Genomic DNA, 27,683 nt, shown 5'->3' on the forward strand with positions numbered 1-27,683 from the left:
AAGTAAAAATGAAGATTGAAGAGTTATCCGACACAATACCGTTGACGTTGGATGGAAAATGTCTAGTAGTAAAGATGAAAATACTTCCTTTGTGCCTATACTTGGCCAGAGTGATACCCATGCCACCAAAGATTGGAAAGAAAATTAATGAACAGATAGAAAAATTTATATTCGAGGGACAATTTAAACTAAAAATTGAGACATTGTGTAAATCAAAGACATTGGAAGGATACGACATTATAAATATACCAATTTTTGTGATGTGTTTATATATAATGTGTGCTACAAAATACATTAATTATAGATTTGATGATAGTGATACTGATAACCAAAAAAATAGAACTGTTTTAAATTTAATAGAATTCAACATAGGGCAACAATTAAGTGTATATTATGGTTTATCTGTAAATAATAGTGTCAAACATAGTTTACAACCTCATAAAAATTATAAACTCATTATAGAATTTATGAAAATGCATAAAATTACTTTACTAGGAGCTAGGCAAAAATATCATAGAGTATTGTATAACAAAATAATTAACTCACTAATGAGTGAAAGAATGGTATTTCTTTGCAGAAGTAATATTGAAAAAGCATGTTCAAATATTCACAATGACATTTTAGCAAATTATGTGAAAAGTTTCAATCATAAATTAATGTGGAATATTTTGCCACTTGAATGTATATCTAGAATTAGATTCATTGCTGGAAATGACTTGTGTGTTATGTTTGATGTAAAAACAGAATTAGAATCACTATCACATTCGTTTAATGAATTGTCCGTTTGTAAAACAAGTACGAGTCGTATAATATTATGATTATGTTTTTTTGATAATAATGAAAATAACTGGCAGAAACAATTCAATTGATTATGAAACTTGTGTATTATTAGATTTGAGTAGCCCTTATTATGAACATGTAACAAATGTAGAAAAAAATGCTATTATTTTGTTATTGTCTATTACTAGGTATAAGATTTGGTTGCATCGAAATGCAGTAATTTTTCAAAATGGTATGCCAAGTGTTAATAGTGTAATAAACACAGTTATAAATGCTTTAAAATGTAGAAATAAAGTAGAGAAACTTAGAAATTCACCTAATTTCACAAGAGATCTAAGATTATTATGTAACTACATATGAAGAGTATCATCTATAAAGTATAGGAAAGTATATATACAAATGTCTATACAAGTGTATGTAATTAGTAGATAAAGTAGATAATTGAAAAAACTTGTTTTTACATGCTTTATCTTAAAAATAATTGTAATCGTATGAATGATGATTATGAAAAAAATGGAATTATGGAAAAAAATGAACGGTGATGAATTCTTCCTTGGAACAACCATGTATAACATAATAATAATGTACTGTTGGTAATTCTTTTTGATATTATTTTATTTGTTATTTTTTATTAGAATAAAAAAAAAATATTCCAATTGACCGGAAATTTGCAGGGTATATAAATTACCGCACGAATGTTTTACCGAGCTATTTTGACGCCGCTTGGACAATAAATGGTCGAGTTATTGATGAAAATATGGTAATTTTGTCCGAAGTTAGGCGCTTTTACGGTAATAGCTGTGTCAAAGTAAATCTCGGCTCAGTGAGTGTTTTCCTTTATCAATAAAATTGATTTCCATCAGGTAAAAGTGATTTTATCGAAACTTTTTTGAAATTTGAGAAAATAAAATATATTTATAAATCGATGAATTTTGTTGTTTAATGGCTGTAATTTAATACCTGTATACTGGGTATAGTAGTAGTGATATTGATATATTGTCTATCTATAGTAATTTTGGTTTGTGTGAGTGTTTAATTTTGGATGCTAAACGTTTAATGGGGTCTAATATAGTTTAGTACCACATGCACTTCCGGTGGGCGTAGCATAACGAATTTTGGATATGTTATTCCAAACCCCCACCTGACTATGTCATCCAAAAATTACGTCACGTCATAGAGATTCCCCAAGTATAGCTACGGTCGGTCGAAACGGCATTTGCGCCGCCGATAACGAACTCGCTAATGCCAGCGATCTCTCTCAAATCTCTGTATCGTTATCATTGCGACGAGAAAACGAGTGAAATAGCTTGCTCGATTTCGGGTGATCGTCTTCTCGTTTTGGACGCCCATATGTACATTTTGGGGCGCTTTATTATGCTGCTGGGACGTCATAGTGACGTAATTCTTTGGTGATGTAGTCAGGTGGGGGTTAGGATTGACATATGCAAAAATTGTTATGCCAGTCCAACTAGAAGTACATGTGGTACTGAACTATACCAGACCCCTAAGTACATGTGGTACTGAACTATACCAGACCCCTTCAATCTGTACCCAATAAGAATTTAAAAAAAAAATTTTTAATGAACATTTTTGGATGGACGTGACAATATCAGGATACACAATTCAATCTTACTACTTCTGTACTTACTGAATAGAGCGCAGAAAAGAACGAAACAGCGCAGAAGAGCGCGAAACATTTTTCTTTTATTATTTATTAGCAGCCCTGAAATTTGAAACAATTTGACAGTTTGATGGGAAACAGTATACAGTGGTAGGGAATGATCACGAATTTATATCAGTAATCTTCAACATCTTTAAATAACCTAACATAACGCGATATGAGCACACTAATAAGCAAAATCAAAGAAATTTTGGAGCTCCATTGCTTCAGAATTCCCAAACAAAGAAACTACAAGAAGCATAAAACTAAAAAAAGTATGTGCACAAAGATGGTGCACAACCTGAACACAGTATGTGTTAACAGGTTAGGGTGCGTCATGTTGGGTTATTTAAAGATGTTGAAGATTACTGATATAAACTTGTGATCATTCCCTACCACTGTATACTGTTTCCCATCAAATTGTTTAAAATTTCATGGACGCTAATAAATAATGAGAGAAAAACGTTTCCTTTTACGCGCTCTTCTGCGATTTTTCCCTCTCTTCTGCACTGTTTCACGCTCTATTCAGTAAGTAGTGAGACCCCACACAATTTGATAGATACTTTTTTTCAAGTATATAAATATGGCAGCTGTATTTTGGTTGATAATATCCTCACTCCTGAGCCAAGGTGAGTATCTATGATCTCGTGTGTCTACATTGATCTATATGTCAAATAACAAAACCTTCAAGCTGTATATTATCTATGAAATATGCATCAACGAAAAATTGTCATGTGTAAATTTTTTTATCGTAACGTACATAAAATCAATTACCGTATTTTACGCACCATAAGGCGTACTTGAAATCCTCTTTAACCTTTAGAAATCGATTGTGCGCCTTATAAGCCAATGTGCCTAATGTATGGACAATGTAATATTTTATTGCCTACACACAAAACCAGTACTGGTATTGCTTTAAAACCCAATCTAAGCAAAATATCAACAGTGTGCTTTTTAGTCTGTAAAATGCGGTTATTTTTAGGTTGTCACCAGACTTACAAGCCTATGTTTGACGTGGTCTAATTAAATTTGGTTTTGGGGCAATTTTTTTTCATGTATCTTACTTTTAAAATGCTTCAATGTCATAGCCAACGGTAAACAATAGAAAAACAAAATTTTAGCTGATATTTTCAAAAATAACATAAGTTGATAAGGGGTTCTTTTGTGCTGTTTCATGATTAGGGCTAGGCATTTTGAATTGAAGCAAATAGTAAATTATTTAATTTGGTTCAGATTAAAATTGGAATTTTTTTTGTCTGCCAAAGAAACATGCCCAGACTCGAATTTTCAAAATGCAATTCTGGCTTTTATCTCTTAGAATTGGAATCATTCAATGATTGATTGTATATTTTCGTTAGTTTATGTATCTGGAGGAAACATTACTAAAAAAAAGTCACATACAATTACTTCACTATATTAATTTGAATAAGTATTTTGAGATTCGATTTGAAAAAAATATCCGATTCCATTTAAAAAAAAAAAAAATTTCTATCCGATTCTAAAAGCATCAGCTATACGAAAATCCTTCTTCATGATGTAACAATATCGTGATGGTGGAGAAAAATTAGTAAGAAATTTTATTTCGTTTAAAGTCATGATAGAAATGAGGTGTGTTGTTGTTGCAGGAACAATGCAAGTTTTGATATCCAGTGTTGGGGAATATGAATCTGTTGAAAATTTATGGACCCATAATGTCTCTGGTGTTATGTTCACAGCTGTGTTTGACAGTTGTGTCATACCATGCTCTGTATCATGGAGACATTCAATGGATGGAGCTCAAATTTGTTTCGAAACAATGATAATAATATTAGATGAACGTGCTTGTACTTATGGTATGGGAATCTTCTAAATAATTTTTGCGCTCTGTCACTTATTGTAATGATGATAAAATAGAATCGGCACTGATTGTTTATATTCTATGCGAGCGTGCGTTGCATGTTGTTGTGACAACTTTGCATGATTGCGTGGTGGACATTGCCGCCATTCCCCTACAAGGCTTCTAATTTACACTTTCATTTCCATTACGTCGAAAAATTAAAAATTATTTTAATTCGTAATTGTTATGATACCCAAAAAATTGTCGCAAGACGGAAAATTAAGTTGACTTATTGGGAAAAATACTTTTTCCGGCTTTTTGGTTAAATTGATATGGAGTCGATAACTTTATTTGCAGTAGCAGAAGTTATAGAGGACTATTTTAATATTTGTTCAGAGGATATTTCTTTATTTTTCAGATGATGTTGTTAACAACACTTGCTCTGGAAAGTGTGATTTTGTCGGTAACAAAACAAATACAAATTTTACTATTTCAAGCCCTTTTATAGCCGACGGTTACATATCTCTCATACATTCAAATTCCACAGTATTAGATGTGGAGACTATAACTGTACGATGTAAGTAAAAAGGGTTATTTGGCAGGGCTGGGAATGGTTAACCAGTCAATCGATTTTTGATGGTTAACGGTTGCGATTTATTTTAATCGTTAACTGGCATCTCAGGTACAAATCATATTTATAATGTACAATTCTTTCAAAATGATCACGTCATCGCAAATTTATCTACTGTGGTGTTTAATTCAAAAGAATATCAATAACTGTACCAAGATTGCTAATTTTAAAACTTAACAATAAATAATTATAAATCAGTTTTTGGTCGAAATAAATTGATCACGATTTTATTTATAAAATCGTACATTCAACGTCAACCAACAAGTGTGTAGTTGATGCTGTTTTTCTTTATATATCTCAAAGTAGAATTTGCACATCAAACACTGAAAATATGTCACATAAATGACTTTTATTAACGGAATCGGGCTTCACTCAAATACTTCCGTATGACCTACCCACGCGGCATATCTCTTGCAGCAAAGCGATCATGAAACTATCTGGATTCGTGAATAATTTTGAGCGATACCGGGATAAGATCACCCGAAATTGCTTTGTAACTATTGTGACATAACAAAGCTGAAATTATAAATTATTACGTGAAACGTCACGCTTTAAGTGTTTTCTCTGAAATTCATGTATTATTGGATGTTAAGTGTTAGAATTGAGTAGTTCTGTATAGTTTCATTAGTAAAGAGTTTATAACGCAATTTACACATATCACAAAACTATTCCTAATAGCTCAGGGATGGCCATTTCCGAATACTAAACTATTCCGAATACATTCTCAAATAATATTTTTGAATCTGGAATTCCGAATACATTTTAAAATCAGACCTAACACATTTCTGTTTTAGTTTCCTAAAACCCAGTAAAATAGGAAATCAGCTCCAATAGAAATATCAGAATAACCAACAGTATATGTACACAAGTCACAAAGTACTCGATACTTTATAGCAGTGTTTTTCAATCGGGTATACGGTATACTCAAATGTATACCGGACAATAAGTTGGGTGTACAACTGATAAAGGGTGTACAGCAGTGTTAACTCTAAGGAAATTATGAGTGCGAAAGTGCTTCGCAGTTGAAAAAATAAGTGCGAAAGTGCTTTTGCCGATTTTAGCAAGTTTGGTGCCCCAGTTTCTGTTTAAATTCTTTTTAAACAGGTAGATACTCGAAAAAGCGCTTCTTTGGTTAATATTGCGAATTAAAGAGGTGCCTTTCTATTAAACCGAGTTTTCGTTTAAACCCTTGTTTAAAACAAGCGAATTTATCGGAAACAAAGGACACCTGGTAAGCACACCTGCCGCGGAACAAAACTTCATGCAATCAAACCAACCGTTTCAGTTGCGAACGGTACTCTTTTCCGTTAACAGCAATGGCTCACACATTTTTGTTACTCCTTCCGTCCAACAGACAGCGATTAATACACACAGCAATCGATATTAGTTACTACCGGCTATAGCCAGAGAGTGTGATCATTTGTACAAAGCACGTGCTAAATAACATCCCCGGTCACCGATATGGATTGACGTCATGTTTCTTCATCCTATTTTTTCTTTTTAAGATTACACAAATTCACTATGAAAGTCGGCATCCCGCTATTTTGAGCGATAGGTTGACCTACTTTACAATTCAATAATAGTCATAAAAGGACTGTTATACGCCAAATTAAGGCCTTCTCTTCAACTCCCTACACAAATTTTTTTTCATTAATTCAAATCACGGGCGCTTTAAAACGCAAGATCAAATTTATTTACATTAATTTCGAAGTAAGAGTTAGGAGGAAGAATTCACCTACGACTGTCGCTAACAGACGGAAACGATAAATATGAGAAATCTTTCAGTCGTGGCGTTTTTCTTTCTGCGCCTATCACATCTGTTCAATTCAAGCGCTTCGAAGTCGTTTTTTACGTTTAGAAACGTCAAACCAGATAAAGTGAGACAGGTAAATATTGTATTCTATAAAAAAATTTCCAGAGATTTTAGTCGGAAATATTATTTTGACCATGTAGAAATGCTATTATTGCCGATTTATTTAATCAGTATATTTAATCCAAAGCAACACTGAGTATTCACGCAATGACGATTTTGCAAAGTGTTTTATTAATATTTAATACGAAAATAACACAGAAACAGATAGAAATTAAAATCATAAAAAGTCAGCTATTGTTAGCTTTATAAATAGTTTAATCACGGGGTCAGTAATGATAATATTGTTCGCTAAAAACTAGGGCCGTAATTTAAACTGTTATCGAATCAGATGATGAGATCAAAATAAAATTAAAATGTTTTTGAATTCACTACTTAATAGTGTCTTTAACATCTTCGCCGATGTAAACTCATTGTTCTGCTTGAAATTAAAAAAAAAAAATTCGATGTGCGCCGCTGCGTGAGAATGAATTATTACTTGTGGAAAAAGTGCTTTAAAATATAGTGCAACAATAATTAGGATGGCGACGCTGAAACGGTCGCCGTGACAAAAAATAATACGCGAGGAAGTAAAAACTCCGCCTTGTTACCGAGTTTTCAGTCTTTAGCAAGTTTCTATCAAATAAAAATAAATATTCAAATTGTTTTATTAGAAAAAAAATCCGATTTTGCCTATCTCTAATCACGCGTAGGTAAATAAATACTCATAGAATGACAATAAAAAGATTAACATTGATTACCACGAGTATAGTTTCACACATTTCATGCACATTCGATGTTTTTGTGCATTTGTTTCTTTCCGGAAATACCTCATTTATGAAAAAAAATACACTACGTGGTTACAACTGATTGCGAATTAAATAATGGTCGAAGATTAGCAAGTATATTCTTGAAATAGGCATACCAAATATTTACTAAACGACAGAGGGAGGCGAGGTACACGAAACTCTGGAATGTATTTAACAGACGTCTTACGGAGTTGTAGATTGTACGATTAAGCACTTACCGGTATTTAATTTTGCCGTAAGACCCCCGTTGGAAAAATCCTGGCTGAGCGCCTCAAGTTCCTTAGACTCTATTTTTGGTAAGTTGGTTACTCGATTACACTATAATATTATTATTATAAACTTATTTGGGCATCATGGACAATTTCTAATTTGAAATAAATGAAAACCCTACAAGAACATATCATATTTAATACACAGATGTAAAATATAAACGTATGTAAAATGTAAAAAAATAAAAAAGTTGTTATTTAAGGAAGACAACATGATCGTACAATTCCGCCCGATGTTGGCTAGTGAGATGATAAATAAATGCTTCCCGTGTATTCGATCAATCAACTTAACTTTAGCGAATCGTTGTTCTGCAAATAGCAGGGGTGCAAAATATTTCCGTCCAGTAATATGCTCACAAATATTGCTTTTGACATTCGTGGTTAAAATGACTGTCAAAAAAATCGGAGGACTCCAAAATTTGGGTCTCGAAAACTGTTGAGTGTTAAGAGTAAAAATTGCACAATTCAAAAATTGCAATCTCAATTCTAATGGATTCAATTTTAATAGGACATGTAAAGCCTGTAGATGCTATTTTAATTCTCTTCACTAGGGTTATGTTTTTTTGTGTAATTTTCAGAAAAATAATAACCATTAATATAGATAAAACTGTTGCGCAAATTCAAAATTGCATTTAACAAGTTCGAAGCTAGTTTGATGATAATATTGGTGGTGTAAAACAGCCATCAAAATTCAAGAGTGCAATTATTTGTCTTGGTATATATATAGATGGATAGATAATACAGTATTGCCATCATAAGAAATTACAAATTCCATTGAAAGAAGGTATTGCCATCATAAGGATCCCAAAACACCTGTTTCAGCTTTGAGTTGCCAGTACCAAGTTCCTATGATAACTAACTTAACAGCTTCAAATCGATTCTATTTGTAGAACTATCGGTTTCCAAATTGCCTTTTTCTCCTTGTTCTATCTCAATAACTCATTACAGATAACTTTTAAGTTATGATGACCATGCATGAAATGGCTAATCACGTGTCACCGGGCAGGCATTAGGAATGACAGGTTTATCACAAACTGAAGGCGAGAGAAATATCGGGAAATTAAGCCAGAAGCGAGAGTGGTCTATCTAAACTCGAAGCGCCGCCGCTTGCCCGATAAAAAACGTCCTGCAAAGGTGTTTCCGCTTTATGTACCTAATCTTAGCGATTCGATTTCGAATATTTGGTTCGCTTGGACAGCCCTAATTATACCTAAATTCGTTATGGAGTAATTCACAATTTTGTTTACAGAATTTGCAATTTCAACACCTCACTTGATGATGTCATGCCCTAATTATTAGTGCAAAAAATACTCAAAATATAACAATGTAATCATTTCGAATGATAATAGGCGCATGTGTGAACGAGACGTGTGCGTTGTTACATCGAAATTCATGATTGATTTTACCTCTCTCTTTTCTACAATTTTAACATTCCGCTGGCTATGTATGGTCGATAGGGCTGGGAATTTCAGGGAAAACACTTTAACCGTTAACCGGGTAAAATTAACCGGTTAACCGCCGCGTGACGTTTGACGTAATAGTTATAATTTCAGCTTGTTACGTCACAATGGTTATAAAGCAATTTCGCGTGTTCTTATCCCGGTATCGCTCAAAATTATTCACGAATCGAGATGGTTTCATGATTTCTCTCCTGCAAAAAAATGGGCAGCTTGGTTCGGGCATGTGGAAATATTTTAGAAAACCCGATTCCGTTGTTAAACGTTTTTTATGTGACAAATTTTTAGTGTTCGATGTGCAAATTCTACTTCGAGATATATATCATAAAGAAAAACGGCATCAACTGCACACTTGTTGTATGACATTGAAAATTCGATTTTGCAATGAAATCGTGAACAATATATTTCGAAATCGACCGAAAACTGATTCTGAATTTATCATTGCGGTATGAAGACGAAATGTAACCGGTTAACCATTACCAGCCCTAATGGTCGAATAAAATGTTCACATATTGAAACATGACTTGGCCAAGGATGGACGGGATCACTAAAGAGCTAATAGAAAGTACATACGCGAAGATATGATATTAATGTCGAGGATATTTGTGAGCATATCACATGGGAATTTTGTCAAATATGATTACGTCATCGCAAATTTAACTTTTGTAGCGTTTAATTCAAAAAAATATTACTGACTGTGTGGGTAAGGACTCAATAAATGTGAAGAAATGATGGAAGTACCAAGGTTGCTGATAATGAAAATTTACAATGATAAATTCAGAATCAGTTTCGAAATATATTGTTCACGATTTCATTGCAAAATCAAATATTCAATGTCATACAACATGCATGTCATACAAGTGTGCAGTTGATGCCGTTTTCTTTATGATATATACCTCGAAGTAGAATTTGCACATCGAACACTAAAAAATTGTCACTTAAATGACGTTTAACAACGGAATCGGGTTTTGAAAAATATTTCCACATGTCCGAACCACGAATCATGAAACTATCTCGATTCGTGATTAATTTTGAGCGATACCGGGATAAGAGCACACAAAATTGCTTTATAACCATTGTGACGTAACAAGCTGAAATTATAATTATTACGTCAAACGTCACGCGGCGGTTAACCGGTTAATTTTACCCGATTATCGGTTAAAGTTTTTTTCCTGAAATTCTCAGCCCTACTGGACGGAGATATTTTGCACCCGGCTGTTTGTTTGCAGAGCAACGATTCGCTAAAGCTAATTGACCCAATACAGGGGAAGTATTTATCTATTATCTCACTGGCGAACATCGAGGTTTTTTCGGAATTGTACGATCATGTTGTCTTTCTTAAATAATAACTTTTTCAATGAATGTTTATTTATTTTTTTTTTATGATATGTCGTGTTTTCATTCATTTCAAATTCGAAATTGTCCGAAATACTCCAACAGGTGTATAAGTATAATAATAGTACTTACCAAAAGGGAAGTTTAATACACATGATGTGTTAAGGGCGTCGTAACCCCCGTTTTTACTTATCGATTTTAATAGGATTGGATCTGCTGCAGATTTTGCATGTGCATTCATCACATCTCGGACCAGTAGCCTATTGATTTTGGGCGAATTTTGTCGTATAATTAGCGTGTTAATAATTAATAAGTGATGGGACACAAGGTGTCACTATGGAGTAAGAGCGCTGTTTTGGGAGATACCCTAACTTTCTATCGATAAGTCTTCGGTCTCTGATCGATATTCTCGTTTTAAATTTGATTGTTCTAACTTCAGCTTTAAAAACAAACGTCGTAACTCTCGCGACCAAATCTTTTTTGTTCTGTATGGCATCGCCTTGGCGCAATTTATTTCCACTGAATTTTAATTGTGTTTCAGGATAAGTATGTTGATAGGTATTTGTTTGTCTGTTAGATGCACGCGATATCTCACAAAGGCATGGTTGAATCTGCTCCAAACTTTGCATGTGCATCCATCATATCTCGGACCAGAAGCCTATTGATTTTGGATCAACTATGTCGTATAATTAGCGAGGTATTAATCAATTAGTGATGAGACACGCGGTGTCACTATAGAGTCATGAATCGAAACCGCAGTTTCGATCGATAAGTCTTTGGTCTCTGACCGATATTCTCGTTTTCTGTTTGTTGGTTTCTAAACTGTACAAACTCGGGGCGCAATTACTATTAAAAATACGAGTAATGTTGCACGAAATAACGAATCTGATCTTATTGCAATTGAAAAACACAAATGAGAGTTTTCCATTTCATGCACAACTAACCGATGCTACATGTGAGTTTTGTGCACATGAACGATTGAATATCGCGACTGGATGTCTGATATCTGAGAATGCGTGCTTCACTTTCAACATTAATTTTCAGGATATCAGCTATCATGCGGTCGAATAAGAATTATTTATCAAATCGATTGGTATTTCGAGACACTCTCAAAATTATTTGCGAACCACTATCATATCGTTCGTTTATTTTTTATATTCATGTTTTTTTCGAGAATCACCCTCGTTGTATTTCGTGTACCTTCGCAAAAAAAACTCTTTGGTGTCATCGTTCCTATTAGTGTAACTATAATATATGGAAATGTCGCAAATGGCGTTGTGATGCGAACATTTCATACTAGGTCACCAGCATTACAAAGAGTGCTATTTATGAATGCTGAAAGTACCTGGCAATCCCGAAAATTTTACCAATATTATATATGATGTTTTCTGCCCGATTTAAACTAACTCCCACGAAAACTAAGGCATTTGAAATCTTTGCGTAAGTTCTGAGATAGTATACTATAAATGTAAATGAAAAATTAGGTCAAGATAGCTCGTGAAAGGGCGAAGAAGTACGCTTCGCAACTGACATGGGTGGTTGGTAGCAAAAAAGTTTTGTTTGCGACAGGTGTGCTTAGCAGGTGTCCTTTTGTTAGAGATGAATTCCCTTGTTTTATACAAGGATTTAAACAAAACATACCGTGATGGAAAGACTTCTCTTTTTAATTCCTAATGTTAACAGAAGGATGTTTTTTCAGTATCTATGCTGTTTTAAATGAGTTAAACAAAAGTTAGGGCACCTAACTTGTTAAAATCTGAAAAAGCCTAAATAAGCGCCTAAATAACACATCACCCTGACGATACAATCATCGATTTTCACAAAAAGCAATCGCCTGTGTGATGCACACACAAATGCGGCAACTCCAAATATGATAATCACAGAGTTGATATTTCAGATTCACAGTGCGAGAACGCTGATTCATTTAAACTGACCTGACGGTGAGGCACCTGACATTATCGCCCCCAATGTATTTTATGGTGCAAACTGAATAGTGAGCCGACCTTGGAAAAATGAAAATAACATACACGCCCAATACGTTGCCCCATCCCTAAAAAAAAATCAGGCCGAAAATTTGGGTCTAAAGAAGCGACTTATTCGCTGGGAAATGCGGTAATAGAGCAAGTCATTTTGAATATGCCTGTATCAGTCATGGACTGATTACTTCACGCAACAGTAAAATTATCATCAGTTGAAAAAGTTGGCTATTTTAACAAGTTACAAAATCACAGGGATATAGCGACGATGAATATGTATTTTTTCTTTATAATATACTTCATATGTGTTTTTATTGTACTGAATTTAATTGTACTCTATGGAATTTTATATCAGGTCTTGAGATTTTTCTGACGATAATAACACAAGATCGCAAAAATGTGTATCACAAGTCACAACTAAATAAATCAGGCAGTTTATCCCATATTTCAATGTCCACCAATTGCCATGGTATTTTAAAGTAGTAATGTTTAAGAAAACGGGTTAACTTATGTTCAACAAAATTAAATTAGTATAGAGAAGGACGTATTAGATTCCCGTTAAAACCAGATTCCCGTTCCCAGAAAACAGTCATGGAGAGTATAATATTCCAGGGCTTAGCCATGACATTCAGTAAAATATGAGCTTGTTGCGACCCTGCAAGTCTGTTTGATGCGTTGGTTAACTGCAGAAGGATTATTATGAGATCAGTTAATCAACAAAGTGTTTTGATAATTTTTAATAGGAACGAGGAGAATAAGTTTCTTCTGGAGAAAGTTTGATCTACTTATTCAATTTTTGGCCGGCGCAATATTTGTTTTTATTCATGTAAAATGTTTTAAAGTTCTCACCATTGCATTACATTTCGCAAATATACGAATGTTATTATTTTCTATTCCACTCATTTCAATTTTTGCCGGTCTGCAGAAAGGTTGGGAACCAGTTATAAATGATATTAAACAAAAGTATTCATTACATTCATACAGAACATTAGTGTGAAGACTGTCCCTGTTTATTGCAAATAAGTTTCTCAATTCGATGAGCAAACAACACATTGTCTCCTGAGATTTCACAGTTTGGCTGCAAAGCTGTGGATTTCACATTGTTGAGTCACAACAACGCAAGATCAGGGAAAATCTATGCTGAGTTTAAATTAGCACGCATTTTCCTCTGATAGTAAAGGACATTTAAAAATAGCAACACATAAAACACAACAACTGTCATTCAAGTATCCCTGGAAATCTTCTCGTGAACCCCTGGGGGATCGCGAACCCCTGAACTAGAGTAATTGCTGCAACTGTTTCTGAAGGGAATTTCCGATTTTGAACCCCCGTCTCCCCTTTGAAAGTTCTGCCCTGTATCAGATGTACTTTTGTACTCGCTCTATATTGAACAAACTTCAGAATATTCTGTGAGTTTAAAGTTTTTGTTTTTTCATAATTCATCATTCAGAATATGTATGCCATTATTATATATATCGGTAATAACTGTATGTATTCACAGGGAATATAGGGGGCATAGTTTGTGATTGCTTGAGCAAATTTCAAGTAGTATGAAGTTTTATCACAAACATTATAACATAGCTATCAAACTGGCATAATATGAAAATTTGTAAATATTACCATAAATAATAAATTAAATGTATGAAAAATAAATTATGTATTTTAGATTGTGACGCATTGACATCTACACAAGAAGCTTTGAATATTATTGGTGGAGAGAATGCTTCATTTATGAATGTTGCTGAATATTCTTGTAATAAACGACCTGGTGTTATTGTGGTTGATGATAATTATAATAATACCTTTGGATCCTATAATCGAACATGTGGATATAAGCCTCATTGGAATGGTTCAGGCAATGTTTCATGCTCATATGGTATGTCCTTCTCATAAGAGTCATAACTCACATTTAGAAAAACTGGTTGTTTTTCCAAACTTTCACATTTCTATTGTTATCGTGAAATATATAGCACTAAAATGGTAATGCTGCTGTATTTTTGGATCTTTGTTACATGATCATTAAAATTCCATATTATAGCAGGTGGTGACCTAATTATAATATTTGGAGCTGAATAAATAAATTGTTTCAAGTTTAGCCTTGAAAAAAATTCCGATTATAGATGAATGACTGAGCTGAGGCTAATAGTCAGCATAAGTTTCGATTGAATTTTTGCTAATTTTTTGACTTTCATTAAACTATTTTTATTACTACTTTTTGTCAGGTTAATGTGTTAAATAATTTTCCTGGAGCCTGATCGCCTATTTACCTAATGTTGCAATTTTTGCAATTTTTGCAATTTCTGTCTCAAACTTTGGGAATTTTATATCCATGAGAAATTTTTGCTGCTAACAACTATCTCTTTGGTATTATATAAGGTTTATGCCCATCAGGAATCAGAATAGTACCAATTAGCTCACATGCTAGATTCTGAATATAATAGTCCCAGAAGTAGTTTATTTCCTTGATATTTGGTTGCTATGATATTGTGAATTTATTTTGGTTAGCAATTGGGGTAGATTTAAAATTTTGTAACTAGGATGCATTTACCTGGTAATGAAAATTTAGCGAATGACATCAAATCAATACATGGGCTTGGAGAAGTTTCAGACTTCAGTCAGCCAGCTATTTTTTGATCCTATTTATTTTGTAATTTACCCAACCTTTTTTATTATAACTACCTATTGTATATGTCAAGTTTCTTCCATTTTAGCTCCATCTCCAGAATTGGAAATATCTAATTCAACTTATTATCAGAAAAAATATCAATATTATGTGACCGAGACTATCAAGTTGAATTGTACTGGTGATCTTGGTTTCCCTGAAGTAGAGAAGACAGATTACGTTTTAACACCTCTTGGTGGTAACATGGAAATAGTGAGTTGACTTTATGCTGTTCATCTTTGCAAGTATCCCAAATTTTTCTATCGTTTAATAACTTTCCAATTTGAACATTTAATATTTACAATATCATAAACCCGGGGTCACCAAACTTTGGCCCACGGGCCAGATCCGGCCTGTGTAGTCCTTTCATCTAGCCCGCAATAACACGAATAATGACGAATGCAAGATGCAAAAAGTGACGGAACAATAGACTTTTCGCATTCTCTCAGACACTTTTGTCACTCGAACAGATTTTTAGTCATGGTTCAGTTCAAACGATTGAATGCTATTCGTTAGTTTTTGGTCGTGATTCCGAAATTTAAGTATGATTCTAAGTATGACTGTTGCTGTGTACGTTTCTCGTGCTAAAATGAACATGGAACGTGCATTTTGCACTAATAGTACAAGTCACGTTAACTTTTGTACTGCTTACATGCGGATGTTCATGACAGCCATTGTTTTGTTAACAGCCAACCTCAGGATAGTTGTCTAGAAATCTTGTATATTTCTTTTGCTATGATGTTCTTGATCCATATTCTGCGATATAGAATTTAATATTCAAGACTTCAAAAATGTAGATATTTTGTTATTCATATTGTTTATCTGTCATTTATATTGTTTAATATATTGAATGAATTTCCCAACTTTAGGCGATTTTTTGTATTGCATTGACAGAAATATTTGTTCGGCCCGTTTCAACCCAGTTTGAGTCATACCTGGTCCGCGATCAAAAAAGTTTGGTGATCCCTGTCTTAAAACGTGACAACTATGATGGAGTAGTGATTCAAATCGAAATTTTTAATTAGTAAAGTTCATGTGGATTTGGGCAATTTAATGATTAATGATCAAGATCTACTGTTCTTTATAGCTCATTACAAGCAAATCGCAAAATAAATATACGGTAGTTTATGAGCTCCTAGAATTAATAAAAATCTATGCAACTGCAAGTCAGCTGCTGAATTCTAATCAGCAGTCCCAGCCATGCAGGTCTACCATAGCTTCTTGCTTACCATTTCTTCGTTCTCATCCATTCTCTTGTCTGCTGAAACAACATAATAAGATTTAGGTGACAAACTTCTTTTTTTTGTTATGGCTTGAATAAGCTTGATCTTAGGATATATTCTTGAATGTTTTGAGCCGCAGCAGAAAATGGAAACTGCAGTGTAACTAATTCAGTTTACAAAGAGTAAAATTTGGTTGTAAAAAGTTTTGTAAATCAGTCTGAAGTTATTCAATAACATGAAGATTATTATCAGATGACTAACATATTTTGTGTGTCACCGTTCTCGAAATTTTATTTCTGAAACCATTCTTCACATACAAAGTATGCTTCTGTGGGTACTTTGAGCCACTATACGAATTGCTGCTACTGAGAAAGAAAAGCTGGTGGGCAGTGTTCACTATTAGCCCAATTTTTTGCGAAACGTTAGGGACTGCGTAATAGCACTCTTTTCGATTTTGAAGGGCAAAAATTCAAAGTTGACAATTATTTTCGAGCATGTATGAAGTTGGAAGTTGACAAATAAGTTGCGTATTAGTACATTTGTAACCCAATTTCGCATTACATAACGATATTTGCTGGAATTCTAACCTTTGTGGTGCATACATTGGAGATAAAGCTTTTGCATTAACGGCAAACGTTTATAATATGATTATTATACAAGCACATCGATTCCGCTTCTCTGGCAATAGTGCTCGGTGGCGTCTTTGAAATGAATCGCAACTATTTCTCATTGATATGCGAGTAGGGGAGGGCAAAATCGTATAGTTTTTTTCGAATTGAATATTTGAATACCGAATAGTCGAATATTTTTTATACACAACAGGAGTCTAGAACGTCTGTCGAAACATTGAAAAATCGGCAACAAAGCCTTTTTTACTGGTTAATTTCGTTATAATCGTTTTGGCGGCGATATCCTGAATTCGACAATCTATATCTATATTCTCATCCTTTCTCTTTTTTGCAAGTATGAATTCTTGCGGATCTGCGGACGACGAAGTTCTATATTTGGGGTTTACCCGTGCGTTCACATCCGCAACAGCTGTTAAAGACATTAATGACTAATTTCAAAACCCAAATTAACATTTGCATTGACTTGATATTACCTATCAAGGTTTGTAAATTTACCATTTCAATTTTAAGCGAATATTAATATTATTATTGATACCAGATGGCAGATATTTACTAAGATGATAATCTACTTCCCTATGCTTTTCTATAGTGTCTTCATTGTTTTACAGATAAACCTCGCTAATCTGCAATTACGTCAATCCTGAATGTTGATTTAAAATAGTGATTAAATATTTAGATAATAAAGGCATTTCTGTGAGGACAAAAGACGAGATGGCGTTGATAAACGCACTTATTGAAGGATATTTTACATTTGCGACTTGATGCTAAAAAAAAATAGGCTAGAATGCTTTGGTTCCTAATAAAAGGTCAGGCGCTAATTATAACTGATTCCCTCAAGTTTTGACTTATTTTTCAACAAAACAATGACCCAACGGTTATTATAGCTAAATTCGTTCCCGGGTAATTCATAATTTTATTTACGGAATTTGCAATCTCAACACCTCACTTGACAATTTTGATGCCATGCTCTAATTATTACTGCTAAAATGCTTCAAAATAGAACAAATGTAATCATTTTCTACATAACATGCGCAACAATTCGTATACGAGCCAGCGTGCGTTGTTATAACGAAATTCGCGATTGATTTTACCTCTCTCTTGTTTACAATTTTAACATTCCGCCGACCATGTATGGTCGAATAAAGTGTTAAATGGAAGGGATCACTAAATAGCTAATTGGAAGTACATTGGATAAAGGGGGTATGGCCTGTCATTTCTTATCTGGCTGCAACTTGAAAAGTGTTTTCATACCAGTAACTGATACCAGCTTTGGGAAAAACGTCGACTGGTCATTTTCAAATCCGAGCGCAAAAAGTAATCAAATAACACCACAACGCAAAGTAACTACCGTGATATTTGATTCGGTTTCGAATATTTTGCCCAGTCCAAAATGCGAGGTTATGATATTAATGCAGAGAATATTTGTGAGCATATAACTGGACGGAAATATTTTGCACCCGACTGTTTGTTTGCAGAACAACGATTCGCTAAAGTCAATTGATCGAATACAAGGGTAGTATTCATTTATCATATCACTGGCGAACATCGGGGTTTTAGCGGAGTTGTACGAACATGTTGTCTTCCTTAAATAATAACTTTTTCAATGAATGTCTATTTTACTTTTGTGTCTTAATTATGACATGTCGGGTTATTTATTTCAAATTCGAAATTGTCCGAAATACTCCAACAGGTGTATAAGTATAAAAATAATATTATAGTGTAATCCAGTAACCAATTTACCAATGGGAAAGTTTAATACACATGATGTGTTGAGGGCGTCGTAACCCCGTTTTTTAAATTTGATTGTTCTACCTTCTGCTTTAAAAACAACGTCGTTTGCAGTCACGTAACCAACTCTCGCGACCAAATCTTTTTTGTTTTGTATGGCATCGCCATGGCGCAATTTATTGCCGACTGAATTTTAATTGTGTTTTAGAATAAGTTATTTTTTGTTTGTTGGTTTCTAAACTGTACAAACTCGGGACCAAATCACTATTAAAAATACCAGTAATGTTGCACGGAATAACGAATCTGATTTTATTGAAACACACAAATGAGAGCTTTTCATTTCATGCACAACTAACCGATGCTACTTGTGAGATTTGTGCACATGAACGATTAAATATCGCGACTAGATGTCTGATATCTGAGATGCGTACTTCTCTTTCAACATCAGTTTTAAGGATATCAGCGTTTTATGTGGTCGAATAAAAAATATTTATCAAATGGATTGGTATTTCGGGACACTCTCAGAATTATTTGGGAACCACTATCATATCATTCGTTTATTTTTTATATTCATATTTTTTCGAGAATCACCCTCGTTGTATTTCTGTACCTTCGCAAAAGAAAACTCTCTGGTGTCATGTTCCTGTTAATGTAAGTGTAATCCGAATATTTCATACTAGGTCAGCAGCATAACAAAGAGTGCTAATTATGAATGTTGAAAGTACATGGCATTCCTAAAAATTTTGCCAATATGTGATGTTTTCTGCCCGATTTAAACTAACTCGCACGCAAACCAAGGCACGTCGACATTTGAAAATTACATGTCTTTGCATAAGTTCTGAGATAGTATACTATAAATGTAAATGAAAAATTAGGTCAAGATAGCTCATGAAAGGGGGAAGTATTTTCAAAGTGATCATCTCTTAAATGGAGAGAGGAGGGACTAATTCCATGCATATTCTTTCGAACGAGGAAGCGTGTTATACTGAAGCGATATCACAGTGACGGGGATGTTATTTTGCACGTGCTTTGTACAAGTGACCCCTCTCCCTAGCTATGGAGGTAGTACCTTCCGTAATATCGATTCCTGCCTACATGTATCAATCATTGTCTGTTAAATGGGAAGTGTAACACAATTGTGCAAGGCTTTCCTGTTCACGCGAAGGAGTACGCTTCGCAACTGACACGGGTGGTTGGTAGCACAAAAGTTTTGTTCGTGACAGGTGTGCTTAGCAGGTGTCTTTTCGTTACCGATGAATTCCCTTGTTTTATACAAGGATTTAAACGAAACATTCTGTTAACAGAAAGACTCCTCTTTTTAACTCGTCACACCAGCCATTCTGTGTCCAGAGTTCTATCGCTGTATGATCCTAACTAAGAGATTTAAACCTGCGATCGTTAAACAGCTGATTAAAAAAAAAAACGATGCTCAATAATTCAGACTAAACTTTCGCAGCCGCAAAACGAATGAACATTCTTCTGAAAGATTAATTCTCCGCAGATGTTTCTCGAATAACTCCGCTCGGCGGTATGGTCAGCATATACGAAGTTAAGGTTAAAGTGATCCAACTTCACTCGGTAAATCAACAACCCAATAAAACCGAAATATTAAACAAAAAAAGATACACATTTTATTACTAAATTATTATAAAATTTCTGATGTAGGTACTCGCTACTTGCACAGAACCTATTTTAACGAACTGACAGAACTAAAATACAAATTATACTACAGAAACTTGTACTATTTTGGCGGTTAATGTCATGATATTAAAATATGCCATATAAAAAATATTTTCAACAAGGTGTACATTGCCAAAATAATATTAAAAAATATACTACATGCATGGAATGAAGGATAACAGCGTATATAAGTTTACAAGAACATCTAATAATCTGGAGTGTATAAAATAATATATTATCTATTTGACTTGAGCTCTTGTCGCAGGTCTACTAGCATACCGTGTTTCAATAATTTTATTTGTCTCCTCTTTTGCGTGAATATTTAACCTTAAATTGGGAAAACGTTTCAAAATTTTAAAAGCGATATTGTGGCAAGATGGGAAATTATATTTCAAGCAACTTTATCTGTCAGAAAAGTAACAGGCGAACATATATTATGAAAGGCAATAATATTCGCGCGAAATATAGTTTATACTTCGCGCAAAAATACGATTGCTTTTTTGGATAGGTGGCATAAATATTGCGTAAAACTATCAATTTTCAAATATTTATCAGGTGTGTAAGACCTAAAAAGAGCTAATAACGATTGTGGGCATTCATCGGGATTGACACTTTTCATAGAAACAAACAATTTGAACCCTGTGTCTTTATAGGGTTCCCCGGAAACATCAAGGCTAATTTTTCACTGTTGGATATCGATAAAATTACAGTTAAGTTTTATCAACGAGAACGTAGAAGACATGATGGCGTCGCTAGATCACCTAGTAAATATTTTACATTTTCCGACGCAAAAGAATCGAAATATCCTGCCAATATTAAGTTGATAAGAGCTGCAACACCAGTCGCGGCGGCTGGTCTTTAAATTAGGTACCTTATAATGTACATGCTTCGATGAAATTCATTAGGCCGCACAATGTGCTAGCCATGAGATCGTTTACATTCTATAATTATTATTGGAGCAACTGTTGCAACAGCTCGTTAAATTAAGAAACATTTTCCCGGGAAAATTCATTTCATCAGCTCCTGGAATGATTAATGTAAAACGCAGGCTTTAAACTTTCGGCATGGTGTGAACAAGTATCATAATACCAGTTCAAATAGTACCTGATTCAATCGTATGCATAAGGTTAATGACGCTTCACACTTGCGAAGGAAAGCGATATGTGTTTTTCATACGTTCCGTTGCTACGTTGCGACGTAATTGCGTAACGAAATAATTAGGGAACGTTGTTGTTTAACTCAAGTTGGCGCAGTGGACATGTCAAGAATTGGAGAACATTGAATGAAATAACTTATACAATTTTACTAGTGCACGAAAAATTATATCTAATGTCGAAAGCTATTCTTAACCTTTGCAAATGTGTCGATGTCATATTAGGTTAAAACAAGCAAATCGAAGTTTTTGTTATTTAATTCAAAAGCTTTTCAAAAACATTTCACGCTTTTCAATTTTGCCGATTTTTGTATGATTATCGCGACATTTTATCTCCATCTCCCAATTATAATTATTCTCCTAGATTGTCTTTCAAACAATATAAAACTTATCTGCATATAATATAAGGTTCGTGAGATATGAGGTTTCAAAGTTGCATAACTCACACGGGATGATAAGATAACTATCGCAACTTTCACGAAACCGCACCATACCAGTATGATTCCACGAGGCAAATAGCAAAAGAAAAATAATGAAATTACCCGAATTAAATGCAAAACAGTAAAAAATCTTCAAACAAATTGACGAACGAGACCTTCTGACGAAGCTAAAACAAACCGACACTGCCGCGTTCCCCGATTCGCTGGACACAAAATGACGTCCGATATGCATCATTGCACTCGATGTCTCTACATAGCAGGGTTGCCATATTGGCTAGATTGTCTTTCAAACAATATAAAACTTATCTGCATATAATATAAGGTTCGTTAGATATGAGGTTTCAAAGTTGCATAACTCACACGGGATGATAAGATAACTATCGCAACTTTCACGAAACCGCACCATACCAGTATGATTCCACGAGGCAAATAGCAAAAGAAAAATAATGAAATTACCCGAATTAAATGCAAAACAGTAAAAAATCTTCAAACAAATTGACGAACGAGACCTTCTGACGAAGCTAAAACAAACCGACACTGCCGCGTTCCCCGATTCGCTGGACACAAAATGACGTCCGATATGCATCATTGCACTCGATGTCTCTACTTGGTTTATAGCAGGGTTGCCATATTGGCTTTTTTAACGCCAAATCTGCCATTTTTGGCTTTTTTCAAACGCGTTTGGCGTCAGAATTTCCGTTTGGCTTTTTGCGTCTATTATTACAATCATATGAAGTACAACATTTAGTGTGTAACAACGTACTTAGCTACTTAACATAAGGATTTCCTGGATCATAGATCTCTTGTTTGTTACATTTACTCTTAACCATATCAATCAATCATCATTTATTCGTCAACACAATTTAAACATGGTATGATATATAAAAAAATAATTACAAATACAAGTGGAAACTAACTTAAATTGTGTGACAGGAGTCGCGAGGGACCTCAAGAGGTCTTCAGGCAGCGACACCTAAAACGCTTGTTGATTCAGGTTAATAGCTTAAAAAGTTAATGAAACACCAAAACATTTCAAAATAAATATTTTGAAGAAAAAAAGACCTACCCAATACAGCAATAAGAAATAATTGCAGTTTCTGCAGCTGCTCAGACAGATGTTCAAGCAGGGTTGTAAACATTGCCTCGTTTTTATAGTTTTGCCTATTTGTCATTCTGTTTCCAAAAAATAGTTGTATAACTTAATTTTCATTATGCCTGATATGGTTTATGTGAGCTTTAGTTTAATTCTGCAATTGCAGTAACGATGTGATTTACTACGCTAAAATTACTGAATTAGATATCAGTGGTCCACCTGTGAGCGGCAGGGGGTTAGATAATTTTTTAATAAAATTGATGGTTTATAAATTTTAAAAGTGAAAAAATTTCCATAGTAAAGCACAATATACTGATATAGGGAGAATTTTTTAAGATATATCACAAGTTCAAGTAGAAACATGTTGGTATATTACATACTGACAGACTGAGGCGGCACCCTGTATTGTATATATTGAATGGTAAAATGATGCTGTCCGCTTGATATTTATTTTACTTTGTACAGTTCTATAGGAACTTTACTTTCTATTTATGTGCCTCACCGAATGAACTGATGGCTCTACATCATCATCAGTACGTTGCAAAGCGCTTAAAATCTGACAAATCATGGGGATTTTGTACTTGGTAAAATTGTTGGCTTTTGCTGGCTTTTTTATGTCTTGATTTGACTTTTTTTTGATCGCTGGGGTCTGGCAACCCTGGTTTATAGTCACTTTGGTGCAGACTATCAGGGATTTTTGCTGTTGTGTTACTTCTCATTCTTATTTGTTGGACTTGAAATCCATATTAGTAAATAAGTATTCTATGTTCTATCTAATACATTCTGATGATATGAAATCATGTAGATGGATATTTTTGAAAGGCGCAAATTTTTTTATTTTTTTTGTAATATTGTATTATTTGAACCAAAGTTTGGGGGGTCTCATGTAGTTTCTTACCTAACATACTTCTAGTGGGCGTAGCATGACAATTTTTTCATGTATCAATCCTAACCCCCACCTGACTACACCATCCAAAAATTACGTCATTACGACGTCACAGTGATGTAATAGAGCCCTTCAAACTATACGAACTGCCATCCAAGACGCGCAAACGAGCGCCCGAAATCGAACAGTTAGTTCTCTCATTTTCTCGTCGCAACGATTCCAATAGGAGAGAGACCGATAACGTCAGTCAGTTCTTTATCGTCGGCGCCAATGACATTTCGGTCGATCGTGCGTATATTTGGCAAGCTCTATGACGTGATTGTGATGTCGTAGTGATTTAATTTTTGGATGGTGTAGTCAGATGGGGGTTAGGATTGACATATCAAAAAATTGTTATGCTACGCCCGCTAGAAGTATGTTAGGTACGAAACTACACGAGACCCAGTTTGGCAAATGGCTAACGCTACTAGGAAGCATTTTTTAGTACCCAATCCATAATATTTTTTGCATTGAAAAGCATCACAAGTTATAATTTAATGTTTCTAAGAGTTGCAGGCTCAAATTATTGTTTACTCCTGAAGCTTTATTAGTGAAGTTCCTTAATCTTGATTGAAAATGATATTGGTTGGTATGTTATGACTTATTATATAGGCTAAATAATCTTTCGTACTTGGATTATATCAAGTCTAGTTCATTTCATAAATTATTCTGGATATTGTAGGAACCTCTGTATATGAAATATCAATATTGACATCTTAAGGCCAATGGCATGTAATGTAGAATTTGTGATATTATGTGGCCCAGTGATATTATGCTGGCAAATTGTAATGGATATAATCATTCTGGATATTGTAGAAACCTTTGTGTATTAAATATCAAGGTTGACATATTAAGACCAATTCTCGCATGAGAAACACCTTAGGATTTATGAATTTTTAGATTTTTTTTTGTTCAGGTTTCGTCAGATTTGTCATTGAGTTTGACCTATGACTGGGCAACTATATGGTGTGAAGCTAGTAACAAGTATACCCTACTAGTCAATACTACAATATCAAGTATCGAGTCAAACAAAATTACCATTAATGTTTTATGTGAGTTATTTCTTTTCTTATTCGTTTAACTTGTGTTATTCGTTCAACTTGCATGTGTTATCAATGTATTTTTTATACATTTCTTTATGTTTTATTACAGATCCTCCTACTAGTTCTTTTATTGACAGAACAGAGGTAGTTTCTGTTGGCCATAACTTGACTCTCTGGTTCTTTTTTACTTCTAATCCTCCAGTTGACAAAGAAGATTTGACACTAACGTTTGCAAGTGAGAACATGAAGATCGAAGTGCTGTTTTGTATAGTTCATATTATGGAACTTATTTATTTATATTATTGCAGCATATAACGGGACTGATACAAATCTACCTGATAACATTATGCCTGTTCAAAACTACAGCAATGGCAAGAAGCAGAATTTCACATATGAAATCATCAATGTAAGACCGATTCAAGTTTTTACTTCTACAACTTCAGTTGTAACAAAACATTAACTTTGTATGTTTTTAGGTTACAAAAAGTAACTTGGGAAAGTACTCACTTGAAGTCCGTTCAACAGACCCTGTTCAGCAGAACGAGATCCTGAATATGTTTGTTGAACTAACCGACATTCCATACACCACAAACGCGCCTGAGACTCCAAACTCCACGCCAGCCTCCATTCCGCTTGAAGCTGTTATTGGTGGAGCAATTGCAGGACTTCTTATTTTAGTTGTGATTATTGTATATTTTCTGGTGAAATTTAGGAGAAACGAATCTTCAGGTAAATACCAGAGACCAACACAAAATACTAATCCTGGTTTGCATTCCACCACACATGCTTTCATTTTATTGGTGAGAAAGAACAAGTTTTATTCTTATAACAGTTGATAGTTTTGTAGATAGTTTTGTATTACTGACCCAAACTTTACGAGTTGTGTGATGACATGTGTGGAACAACAGGTACAAAATGTGGTTATATGAAGAATTGGGATGTTTACAGTTCCATAGGACCTCCTACTTTCTATACTAACATCTCACTATCCATGTAAGAAAGGGGACAGGCTTATTGAATAAAATAATGACAAATTCTTTTAGACTATACAACATTCTATTTGCTTATTTATTCATAACAGGCTATCCTTTTGGTAGAAGCTGCAATAGAGCATGGTGTTAAATATGTTATCGGAATTTTATTAAATCAAGTGTTTAGATATGCTTGAAATTTAAATGAACTTTAACTAAATAAATTTTTTTCAGCTACAGAAAAAGCATCAGACAAAGAGGAAAAAGATAATCCCCTATATGGGACTACTGCAAGAGATGGAGGTGCTGCAGTTGTGTATGCTGCTGATAAAACGGGTAAGTACTATGAGTACCATCTGTGTGTCATGACATGATAGTATTTAAGTTAAATGTGAAGATATTTATATATATAAAATGTACAATATTGGCTACTCCCAAAGTATGTGAACCAAGATGGCGGACACTGGAACGTAGTATGTGTACCAGGTTAGGGTTCGGCCATAATTTCAGATACAAATACTACGGGAGTCACTTGGCTAGTCCCCGAACTTGTAATAGAACTAAATTGAGGGAAGTTGTACCTGAAATTATGACTTAACCCTAACCTGGTACTGGTACAACCCACATACTACCTTCCGGTGTCCACCATCTTGGTTCACATACTTTGGGAGTACCCAAAATTATATAGGCCTACCGCATTTTATCATATACTGAAAACATATCTATATTTGCGTTTATACCAAAATTTGTATAAAATGAGATATGGTTTTTCTGAAAGACGTATGTCTATACAGTGAATATTGTACTAAATGTTTTAAAACAATATATCATACTTTACATTTATTATATCATGCATGTAGGTGGTAAATAATAGTAAATGGGCAGTTGTACATCCATGCCACAATTTGTGCAAATGATGTAGGCCTATATCTCTATTATTGTCACAACTATTGTAATGAATCGGAGGAAGTTGTTATAAGGATTGTAAATTTTTCAAAGTAGTGGTATTTCATACATATGCGGATGTTTAATGAGTCTATGTTATTGAATTCTAATTAAAATGGTTAGAAGAATTTAGGAACAGCTGTCCAGGCTGTCTGATGTTGCAGCATCAACCCTATTAGAGAGAGGCGTAGTTAGCGTTTTGCCGTTTCTTGATTTGGCAAGCTCCCCAAGAACTATAGTTAGACTTGATGGATCTTTCATATACCGTATGTCTATTTTGAGAGAGAATTACAAATCTATGAAATGGGATGAATTTAACGCATCTCTAAGCAGAGCCATGTTTCCTAATGTCTCAAAAGTAGTACATAGAATACAGTGATATTATCTCCACATGCATTTGTAAACAGAAATTGAATTTGCTGAATTTCAACATACATAATCATAGATATCAATTGGTCGATGCCTGTGTTTTGGGTACTTCATTTTGATACAATGATGTGAATCTGGAATTTCAATGCTGTGATTATTATATTTGAAGTTGCCGCATTTGTGTGTGAATCACAAGCAAAAGGCTATTACCCATACACGTGCAATTGAAAATCACCGATT

The 27,683-nt window shown here is 34.2% G+C and overlaps 1 protein-coding gene across 2 annotated transcripts in view; it reads left to right on the forward strand.

Moving 5' to 3' along the window:
• Positions 1-1,456: 1,456 nt before the first annotated feature.
• Positions 1,457-27,683, forward strand: part of LOC144422153 (uncharacterized) — a 32,836-nt gene continuing 6,609 nt past the window's right edge. Inside the window, exons 1-10 of one of the 2 annotated variants that reach the window (XM_078111998.1) lie at positions 1,457-1,643; positions 4,066-4,272; positions 4,675-4,833; positions 14,249-14,458; positions 15,294-15,457; positions 25,032-25,167; positions 25,268-25,393; positions 25,467-25,564; positions 25,635-25,887; positions 26,364-26,465. In XM_078111998.1, coding sequence (XP_077968124.1) covers positions 4,071-4,272; positions 4,675-4,833; positions 14,249-14,458; positions 15,294-15,457; positions 25,032-25,167; positions 25,268-25,393; positions 25,467-25,564; positions 25,635-25,887; positions 26,364-26,465 — 1,450 coding nt within the window. In that variant the 5' untranslated portion in view covers positions 1,457-1,643; positions 4,066-4,070. Of the gene's footprint in view, positions 1,644-2,962; positions 3,070-4,065; positions 4,273-4,674; positions 4,834-14,248; positions 14,459-15,293; positions 15,458-25,031; positions 25,168-25,267; positions 25,394-25,466; positions 25,565-25,634; positions 25,888-26,363; positions 26,466-27,683 lie in introns of those variants that run through there. The other variant, XM_078111997.1, reaches the window with a different exon arrangement.

This window comes from Styela clava, chromosome 4 (genome assembly GCF_964204865.1).
Source record: "Styela clava chromosome 4, kaStyClav1.hap1.2, whole genome shotgun sequence".
In the NCBI taxonomy this organism is placed as follows: Eukaryota; Metazoa; Chordata; class Ascidiacea; order Stolidobranchia; family Styelidae; genus Styela; species Styela clava.